Genomic DNA, 11,300 nt, shown 5'->3' on the forward strand with positions numbered 1-11,300 from the left:
TGCAACTTCTCACGATTTTTGCTTAGGACTCTTGATAATGATACGCAGAACATGATTGTCTTCCTTAAACAAAATAATATAATAAAAAATGAATTATCCTAATCCTTAACGTTCAAAATAATATAGGTAAGGTCATATGGAAATGAGTTGGATTTGAAGTAATCATGTTTCCAGCCTATGATTATTTATCATAGCGGGCGCCATTTCCTGTTGATTTTCACACACAACTACAGAAGCAGTTTTAAGAAATGATTTCCTTTTGCCTGAGATTAATTAATAGTAATACTTATTTATGCTTTAGGACGAATCAGATTTCCAGATAAAGACAACCACAACAGTTGAAAATTGAAAGCCAACACAGATAAGAATAGGATGCCCAAAGAATACTATAAGAATTTATCAGCCGACTTAAAACAATATATATTTAAAAAATGACCTGCTTTATCAAATATCAATGACAAATACCTTGTCCACTTGTGCTAAATAAAATACAACAACCCACTAAGAAAAGGAGGGCCAATTAAATAATATAATAAAAAAAAATTCAGCATCCTTCATCCAACGTTTCTCCATGTCTTCCTTGATCAAGAAGGCGACACTATGCTCAATTCTCTGGATTAACCTGAACTCTGTTCTTTGCAACATCTCTTCTTCTATCCCTAACTATACTCTAATGTTGGATAGTAATAACAGTTCAAATAAATAAATAATTAATAAATAAATAAACTCTTGTCAGAAAGACCAAGGAGCGCTCCCATGGCAGCACCTTATGCTACCATCTGCTCCTGCTCTATATACAACTGCTCCACCCATGGTGGAAGCCTTTCTTTACTGAGATCAAACTGCTGCTTCTTCTCAGCACCAAATATCTCAGAACTTTCAGAAGGAACCAATGAATGAACCCATGAGACATCTGGCTCAACATGTTCTGACTGTGCCAAAGGGGAGGCAGTTGCTGCCCCATTGTTTCTGAATCCAAAAGAAGCTGATTTCCTCAGCTTATTCAGTTCATCTCCATTCACACCCCAATCAAGCTTCCCAGATGGGGAATTCCAATCTGAAAGGCCAGAGGAGACCCTGCAGCTGGGGTTGGAGGGCGAAGACAGCCCAATGTGGTGGTTTGCAGCACTGCGATCAATGAAGCTTTGGCTTCGCTTTGCAAAGGCAGCAGACCTTGAATTCATCACTGCAGCTGCCACAGCAGCTGAAGAGTCAAACCCAAAAGCAGAAGGTTTCCTCACCGGTGAGGAAGTGACATTGGATGGATAACTTGCCCGAAGATGGTTCATGTTGTTCATGTTTTGGCGCATCGACGATTGCAATTGCGTAGGAGTTGAAGGTTGAGCAGAGATTCCATGCAATTGAGACAAGAGAGAAGGGTCAGCAGCTGCTAATAGGTCATCAAGGTTAGTAGGATTTAAATCACCAATCCTGCTCCTGAAAGATGGAGAAGATATCCTTGCAATCTCCTCAATTAGTTGTTGCTGCTGCTGCTGTTGACGAGCAGGGCTGTCTAGACCAAGCAGTTCCATCTCCATATCGAAATCCCTGGCACTCAAAGCAGTCTTCAAGCGACTGCCAGGGAGCTGCAATGATGGTGGGGTAAGGTTTATTTTGTTTGCCCACAAGCTTCCACTCTTGGGAGATGAAGAAGCTGCCAAGGGTGACATGGGTGGTGTTGAAACGGTTGGCATAGGCAACGATGAGGAACTAAGCGAAAGAGGACTCATCGCCGTCATGTCAAGTCCACTAGCTGAGTAAGATTTTGGCGAAGGCATAGCTGAGCCAGTGGAAGCATACACAGGACGCAACTCCTCGGGTTTGTGAGCAAAGAAGCAGACTTTTCTGCTGCAGCCAGTCTCATCCTTGCAAAGCCTTGTTCTGTATTGAGCAGGGTGAAGCCAGGACTCAAAAACACCATGTGCATACTCACAGGAATCTCCCTTCTGGCAGGACCCTTTGCGGAATTCTGGGCAGGGAACACAGCTGTAAGGGTACTTGCGTGGGTCTCTCCTCCTTGCGTTCTCCCCTGGATGAACAAATGGGCACTCAGTCCAATCATGGGAATAAGCCCTTGAGCATGGCTTCACCTTGAAGCTGTACATCCTGAACTCGTCAGTTCCATAGACACCATTGTTTATGTCCGGCAACGAAACATCAACAGGATATTCTTTCTTATCAGTTCCTTCCTTTTTCTCCAATCCTTCTTTCAACGAGAGAGAAGAGAGCATCTGTTGCTCCATCTCCTGGTTGAAAAGCTGATCTCTTTCCCCACCTCTTAGAAACAACTCTATGGCCTTCCTCCTTGAACTTGACAAAGAATTGAAGGCAGGAGCAATCAGATTAACAGGCTTATTACCACTAGCATCAACGCAATCGGCATCAGCATGGGCATCGAGCAAGAGCTTGACGATCTCGAGGGAGGATTCAGAGCCCCCAGCAACAGCACAGTGGAGAGCCGTTGCCCTATCAGAACCACAGGCCCTGTTCACATCAACCATGCCTGTCTCGATAATATACTTCAGCACCCTGGTGCTTCCAAACAGTGAAGCAATCATGAGAGGGGTCCTCTTCTCGAAACCCATCTTCTTTGATCCGATTCTTCTCCCATACCAAAAGCCTGCGTCGTTTACATCACAACCCTTCTCTTCAACTTCTCTTCTGAAAGCTTCGAAATCATCGGATGCAGACAGCTCAAGCAAAGCTGAGAAGTTATGGACACCATCCTGATTCTGCTTCTGAAACTCACCTTCCATGACTTCGTCCGAGGGAGAAAGCTTACTTTTTGAACCACTGCACATGCCCCAAATCCTGCATAATTCAACAACATAAACTAAATAAGCCACAAAATTCAAACCCTATTATCATTTCAGGAAAAGAAAATGGACTAAAAGCCCTAACTTTACAAACAAAAACTTCCCAATCCCGGCAACATCTAACAACAACCATGGTTTTGCATCACTATAACATCACATAAAAAGGTTTATGCCATATCAACTAATAAGTAATAACAGATCCTAGAAAGTATAATTTATGTATCAGACATCAAATATCTAAGACACAACGTGGTATTATACACCAACTTTTTTCTTCGATTTGAATCTCCAAAAGATTAAACAAAGTGACCCAAAAAGGTATACAGAAAAAGGGGCAAAAAAACAAACCTAAACCCAAAGTTTGAAACTTTGATCTACCCATAATGAAACCCAGGAACCATTTTCATCCATTTCAAGCTACACAAGCTAAGATCAAGCAAGAACACCCAAAAGGAAATGGAAAAAAAGCCCTTTTTTTTTTTTTCAATCACATAGTCAAAACATGAAGGAGAAAAAAACATACCTAGAGAGAAAGTGTGTATGTAATACTTTGATAAGGTTGTTTTTGTTGCAGATAAGAGAGTGAAGAGTGCGTGTGTGGAGAGAAGAAAATCGAGAAGACCTCGATTGAGAATTGTAGATGAGGAAGCAAGATTGGAGGTGGAAGCCTTTTTATTGTCTTGGAGAACAACGCCCACCAGCAACAGCTAATAAGGGAAACAAAGGAAGAAGAGAGGAAAGTGGGACTTTTCTTCCTCTCTCTTTCTCTCTCTATTTCTCTTTGGTCAAAGTCAATTATTCAATGCCAAAGCTATGGGTCCCACTTGCAGCGCTTGCAGCTTGCTTCTATCTCCTTTCTTTTCTCTCATCAACTCAAATGCAGATGCAAATTCAAATGCAGATGCAAATTCAAATGAAAATGAAACCCCAAATGAGATTGAAATGTAGCTTAATTTTTCATGGACCCCACCATTAATTGATGATTCCCTACTCCATTATCCTCTGATTTTATTTATTTTTTTATTATTATTTTTTTCTCTAACGGGTGGTTTAACTCTCTCACGTGCGCTGACTAAGCTGTGAATCTCTCTTGGTCTTGGGTTTGGGTACGCGCAAGTGTCCGGTTTCACTTCCTTAGTCTCTCTGTTTTCTTCTACTAGTTGATATTTTCTACTCCCCACAAATTGCATCCAAATTGAAGCTTCTAGTTTCACCTCACCTTCCATATACATTGCCCAAAGCTTAAATCCCTTTTAATTATACAGGTCAAGTGTATTTTAAACTTTTTATCTGGACAAAAAAAAGTGCAAATTAACATGCTTTGTACTATTATCTTCTAAAAAGTTCAAGTTGTGATTGTAAAATACAGCAATACCTGCATACTTAATAATTGGCCCAAGAATGCAATTAATATCAGCCAAGATAGAGACGGGATAATCTTCCAAGAAAAATAATTATGAATTATAATTTATCCTTTTAAGTATTTTCTTAATTAAAAAAAAGTAAAGTTTTAAATTTTTATTTTTTAAAAAAATAACATATATTTAATTTTTTACCTATTAAAATGATAATTAAAATAATAAATTGAGATTCTCAATCATCATTCATCTTTCAAAACCTTTAGCTTTAAGGATCCTTCTTTAATTTCTATATATGTGGGATGTTTTTTTTTTTTTTTTTTTACCATAGATATGAGACTCGAACTCGCAACCTCTTAATTGAGTATGTGGAGACTATGCCATTTAAACTATTACTCATTTGCATATATGTGGAATGTTTACACCTTCATTGTATCTCATCTATATTTATATATACCGTCTAAGATACATTCAATGATTTAAAATTCTATTTATACATGACACGATGTAAGCAGGAGCGCCCCCCTCCCCCCCCCCCCCTTTCTCTTCTTTTCTTCTTTTCTTCTTTTTCTGCGTGCTCTTCATGCACGTACAAAACCTAAAATGATGTGCTAATAGGTTGGATATCTAAGAGTATGTTTGTTTATAGGTATGGAATATTAAAATAAAAAATATAGAAATATAAAATTATGTTTGATAAATAAAATATAAATATAAATATTATATTTAAAAATATTAAATTAATATATTTTATTTTTTATTATTTTTATTTAATTTTTTATTATATTTTATTTTAATTTTTTGTATAAAAAATAAATTAAACTTTTATAATTTATTTTAATTTATTATTAAAATAAAATATAAAAATATTAATTTTTGTTTCTCTATTTTTTATAATTTTTCTCAACCTAAATATTGAGGGCTTAAAAAAGATAGCACCAAAAGGAAAACCCAAAGTTCTTTCAATAATTTGGTGCGCCAATTTTCAGCCTAATTTTGTCTATTGTTTTAACATTATGTGCATGCAATTGTTTTCATAATTAAAGATACTGGTCAGGTCAGGTATCTACCCAATATCCATACAATAATAGTATTATTGCAAGAAAGTTAATGAATTCGTCAACCGTGTTGTCCCATAGGTCATGAGTCATGACTAATCCCTTATCATTGAATAATAATTATGTTTATAAGAGAAAAATAATATTGGATTATGTAACTAATGGCTCTTGCTTTTCATCTTAGAATAAGCAACCGATGCTGCACTTCATTTTCAGAAAATAATTTTATATTTTATATATGGTACTAGTACCATACTATTCTCTTTTGAATTCTTATTTTCTTCTTTCCAACTCTTGGACTTTATTTGATAAATTAATTAATGATAATGTTGAAGAGAAGAGTATGGGAGCAAGTAAGGGACCACAAAGGAAAAAGAAAATATGAATAATATGAGGTTATGGCAGTTCAACCCATAATAGTTTGAACGCGCTTCCGCTGTTTATTACTATGAGGTTATTGATATGTGTTTGGCTCTTTTAAAATAAGGACTCACTCACGTAAAAGACACTAAAAACGTCTTTTTATAAAAATATTTTTTAATAATTAAAATTTAATATATATAATTAATTAAATTGTATTATTTTTTTAAAATTAGACTAAACAAATTGATTTGATCGAAAAATAGTGAATTAAATCTTAAATTGGTCTAATTAATATTATTTTTTATAGAAAATGACTATAATACTTTATTATAGAAAATAATTAAAATACTTCTATTATATATATTAATTTTAAGAATTCTAAATTTTAGTCTTTTATTTTTTTATCATAGGGTTAGGATTTAGAATTTTTAATATATATATATATATATATATATATATATATATATATAAAATAAGAATATTTTAATCATTTTCTATAATAAAAGTATTGTAGTCATTTTTTATAAAAAAATAATATTAATTTAGATCAGTTCAAAATTTGATTTACTATTTTTTCGATTAAATCAATTTGTCTAGCCTAATTTTGACAAAAATAACATAATTTAATCAATTATATATGTTAAATTTTAATTACTGAAAAACATCTTTAAAAAAGACATTTTATGCATCTTTATTTAAGTGATTCCCTTAAAATAAATATCAGAAGATCATTAAAATTTATTATTTTTTGTTATTATTTAATTATTAATATTTAAGATATAAAATAAAATATATTATTAAATTATTAAACTACAAAAATTTAAATTAAAAAAATAAATTAATAATTAAATAAAAATTAAAAATAATAAATTTGGATGACTCTAATAACATTTCTCATCTAATAATGTGTGATGATAGTTGAGTGCTTAGTGAGTGGGTCGTAGTTGGGTGACAGACAGCAATATATGTATGTTCCTTGAGTCAGCGTTCCACTACTTTATACTATACACTATGCTATTGCATGCCTTGAATTGAAAATTGAAAAAGCCTCTTCTCTTCTTCCTCTCTAATCTATCTCTATGTGACTATGTCTTATTAGAGTGTAGCACTTGGAAATAAGGGCACCACAATTTTGACGGAGTCATACTACATCTTCCATTACTTTTTCATCGATACTCTTTTATGAAGTACTATGCCACCTTATTTATTTCTATTGGTTCCAACCCGGCTCATATATTTTATTATAAATTTTAAAGTAAAAACTATTGATTGAATAATAACAAAAGGAATTTGAACGTGCTGTCACGGCCTTGGACACACTCCAACGCTATCGTGCCGGCACTCGAATTTACTCAACTTCTTGAGCTAAGATCAAGTCAGTCTAACTCTCAATACTTAGCAAAAAAGCTAAGAATACAAGAGAACACAAGAGAAAGGAAGCTTTGGTAGAAGAACACTTTATTGCTCAAGTGTGATTACAAATGATTCACACACACCCAAACTCTAACTCTCACCCCTATTTATATCCATCCACCTCCTCAATGGATGGTTAGGATTAAATCTAATCAACGGTCCAAATTAATCATCCAGAATCTTCTCTACAAATATCTATCCTACCACAACTCTCTAAATGTTTCTAGATTATTCCATACCACTCTTTATACTTCTATATACATCTACACTCTTCTAGAATACTCTATGACCTTCCAGAGTCTTCTAGAACCTTCTAGGGTATTCCGGGACCTTCTAGGACATTCTAGAACGTTCCGAAACCATCTAGAGTATTCTCAAACACTCCAGAAAACTATACAAACACTGTTAAATCTAACCTTCTAAAATTTACCGTGACATTCTCCCCCACCTAATGCGCAGACGTCCTCGTCACGTTCTGTTCATGATAGCGCTCTAGGTATTCTTGGAATTGCCACAGATCTTCGCGAGTTTCCCAACTAGCTTTGGTTATCGGGAGCCCTTTCCACTTGATCAAGTATTGGATACTTGGTGGCACCCCTCTTCGTCGCACGATGTGATTAGCTAAGATCTCTTCGATTTCTTTATCAAAGAATCTAATTACCACAGGTGGAGCGCGACTTCAGTCACCTCTACTCGGTTCATCTTGGTCTCCATGATATGGTTTAAGCATACTCACATGGAAGACCGGGTGGATCTTCATAGAGGGAGGGAATTGTACTTTGTAAGCAACCTCCCCAACACGTCCAATGATCTCAAATGGCCCTTCGTATTTGCGGATTAAGCCCTTATGAACCTTGCGAAAGGCTTTGAATTGTTGTGGAAGAAGTTTGATCATTACCTTGTCTCCCACTTGATAGCTTGCATGCCTCCTCTTCTTATCTGCCCATTTCTTCATCCTCTTGGCAGCTTTGTCGAGGTAAGAACGAGTGACATCTGCTTGTTCTTCCCATGACTTAATCATATGATAAGCTCCAGGGCTCTTCCCTGAGTAAGAGGAAGAAAGAGAGTGAGGTGTAAGCGGCTGTTGTCCAGTCACAATCTCGAATGGGCTCTTCCCTGTAGACTCACTCCTTTACAGATTGTATGAAAATTGAGCAATGTCTAGGAGTTTTGTCCAATCCTTCTGATTAGCGCTTACAAAATGCCTCAAGTAACACTCAAGTAAGGCATTCACTCTCTCAGTATGCCCATCGGTTTGAGGATGGAAGCTTGTTGAGAAATGAAGCTCCGACCCAAGGAGTTTGAACAGCTCTGTCCATAGTCGTCCTGTGAAGCGTGGATCTCGATCACTAATGATGCTCTTAGGCAATTCCCAGTACTTCACCACATTCTTGAAGAATAGTCGTGCTGCTTTCTCTGCAGTGCAGTCAGTAGGGGCAGGTATAAAGGTAGCATACTTCGAAAATCGATCCACTACCACGAGAATAGATCCAAACCCCTCGGACTTCGGTAAGACAGAGATGAAATCTAGAGAGACACTTTCCCACGGTCGCTCTGATGGAGGCAGAGGTTCCAACAACCCGCTTGGTGTCTTGTTTTCAATCTTATCTTGTTGGCACACAAGACAAGTCTTCACATAGTTCTCCACTTCATCTCTCATTTGAGGCCAATAATAAGAAGATTCAATGAGTGCCAAGGTCCTTCGCTGACCTTGGTGACCAGCCCACTTGGTGTCGTGGCATTCCCTCACTAATTTTCTTCTTAGATTTTTCCATTTAGGGACGTATAGTCTTCTCCCTTTAGTGTAGAGAAGGTCGTTTTCTAACCAAAATCTTTTGGTCTTACCTTCTCTAGCCAACTCCACCAACTTTTTGGCTAATAGATCGTGATGCAACCCTTCCTTGATGATATGCATAATATCTCCTTCAACCATAGAAATGGCCGCTAACTCAGCCTTGCGACTCAGCGCATCTGCTACCACATTAGTCTTGCCTGACTTGTATTCGAATTCGAAATCAAACTCAGCCAAGAAGTCTTTCCACCTAGCTTGTTTGGGGCTTAACTTCTTTTGAGTTTGGAAGTAGCTTGTAGCCACATTGTCTGTCTTGACGATGAAGCGTGAACCAAGCAAGTAGTGACGCCAAGTTCTCAAACAATGTACCACCGCGGTCATCTCCTTCTCTTGGACAGTGTATCGCCTCTCTGTATCATTCAACTTGCGACTCTCAAAGGCAATAGGATGTCCTTTTTGCATCAGAACTCCTCCAATAGCGTAGTCAGAAGCATCAGTGTGGACTTCAAACACCTTTGAGTAGTCGGGTAGTGCTAATACTGTTCCTTTTGTGATAGCAGCCTTCAACTCATCAAAAGCCTTTTGACACTCCTTTGACCATTCCTAAGAGTGGTTCTTCTTGAGAAGATTAGTTAATGGTGCAGCCTTGGCGGAGTATCCCTTGATAAACCTCCGATAGTAATTAGCCAACCCAAGGAAGGACCTCAATTTAGATACCTTGTTTGGAGGTTCCCACTCTTTGATAGCCTTCACTTTTCCTTGATCCATGCAGAGAGTTCCATCTTTAATGATGTGTCCCAAGAAGTGGACTTCGTCTCTTGCAAAGGAACACTTTTCCTTCTTCACATATAGGTTATTCTCTCGCAAGATCTTGAACACGATTCGTAAGTGTTCTACATGTTCCTCCAAAGTATTGCTATAGACAACAATGTCATCCAAGTAGACCACTACAAACCGATCAAGGTAAGGTCGAAAAATCTCGTTCATCAAAGTACAGAAGGTCGCAAGAGCATTGGTCAAGCCAAAAGGGATCACCAACCACTCATACGATCCATACCTCGTGACACACGTGGTCTTAAGTTCATCACCATCGGCAATTCTCACTTGGTGATATCTTGACCTCAAATCTAGCTTTGAGAACCACTTAGCTCTACCAAGTTGATCAAACAAATCGGCTATCAAAGGAATGTGGTATTTGTTCTTGATGGTTACCTTGTTAAGTGCTCGATAGTCGATGCATAGTCTCAATGAACCATCATACTTCTTTTGGAACAAGACTGGTGCGCCATAAGGTGCCTTCGATGGACGGATGAACCCAGCATCTAGCAAATCCTTGAGTTGCTTCTTCAACTCATCGAGTTCTGGCGGTGCCATCCTATAAGGTGTTGAGGCGGGCGGCTTTGCTCCTAACTCCAATTCAATCTTGTGGTCCACCTTCCTCCTAGGTGGTAGTTATTTTGGCAACTCGGGAGGCATCACATCCTTATTTTCTTCAAGGACTTCCTTGATTTTGGGAGGAACGTCTTCTCTTTCGGATGTTGACTCCTCTTGTAATAGAGCCAAATATGTAGTCTCTCCCTTCTTGAACCCTTTCTTGAGTTGCATGGCAGACAGTATCGGTGGTCCGCCAACTTTAGAGACTGTAGGGACCATGCATGGAGACCCTTTCTCCATGACGCATACTACGTCGTAGTATGGCATAGGTATTATATTTGCTTTCCTTTGCAAATCGAGCCCGATGACTATTTTAAAATCGTCCATGGGTGCTACTGAGAAATCCACAAGGCCCTTCCAAGAACCAAGAGTCATCTCAACCCCTTTTGCTACTCCCTTAAGGGGTTCACCCTTGGTATTCACGGGTTTGAACCAACCATTCTTTTCGGTGATCTTCAACTCAAGCCTCTTTGCTTCATCAGGCGTGATGAAGTTGTGTGTAGCACCAGTGTCGATCATAGCCATAACGGATTTTTTATTGATAAAGGCTTTGACATACATCAAGCCTTTCTTTTCTGTAGTGCTTGCCTCTTTACCCTTCACAGCATTCATGTGTTGGATAGATCCAACACACTCAGTTACTTGAGTTTGAGCTTCTCGTTCCTCGGTGATAGATGCCAAAGTCCCTAGCTTAGAACAATCCTTCATTTGGTGTGGTCCCTTGCACATGAAGCATCCTCCTTTGGGCACGAAAGCCTTTTTCTTTTCTTCGTATTCTTTCTTTGAAGAGTATTTTCCTTCCTTCTTGGTTGAGAAACTCTTTCCCTTGTCTCCCTCACCTTTAGTAGAACTAGGCTTGGAGGATGACTTAGGTTTAGAGTCTCCCCTATGATACTCAATGAGTGATTCGGCCACCATGATGGCCTCATCGACATCCTTAACATTCCTTCTTTGTAGTTCTTGATTTGTCCAAGGTTGGAGTCCATCAATGAAGAAGAACAATGCATCCTCTGATGCTAAGTTGGGGATTTGAAGCGTCAGAGTAGTGAACTCCTTTACGTAGTCG

At 37.9% G+C, this 11,300-nt stretch overlaps 1 protein-coding gene across 1 annotated transcript; it reads right to left on the reverse strand.

Moving 5' to 3' along the window:
* Window positions 1–395: 395 nt before the first annotated feature.
* Window positions 396–3,701, reverse strand: CZF1 (zinc finger (CCCH-type) family protein). Its single transcript, XM_016310537.3, has 2 exons — window positions 3,340–3,701; window positions 396–2,811 (listed from the first exon to the last, which is right to left on the reverse strand). Exon 2 carries the CDS (start codon window positions 2,799–2,801, stop codon window positions 768–770), a length of 2,034 nt encoding a protein of 677 aa, XP_016166023.1. The 5' UTR covers window positions 2,802–2,811; window positions 3,340–3,701; the 3' UTR covers window positions 396–767.
* Between the last annotated feature and the right edge of the window lie 7,599 nt (window positions 3,702–11,300).

Source organism: Arachis ipaensis, chromosome B7 (assembly GCF_059453495.1).
Source record: "Arachis ipaensis isolate K30076 ecotype BB chromosome B7, ASM5945349v1, whole genome shotgun sequence".
NCBI lineage: Eukaryota > Viridiplantae > Streptophyta > Magnoliopsida > Fabales > Fabaceae > Arachis > Arachis ipaensis.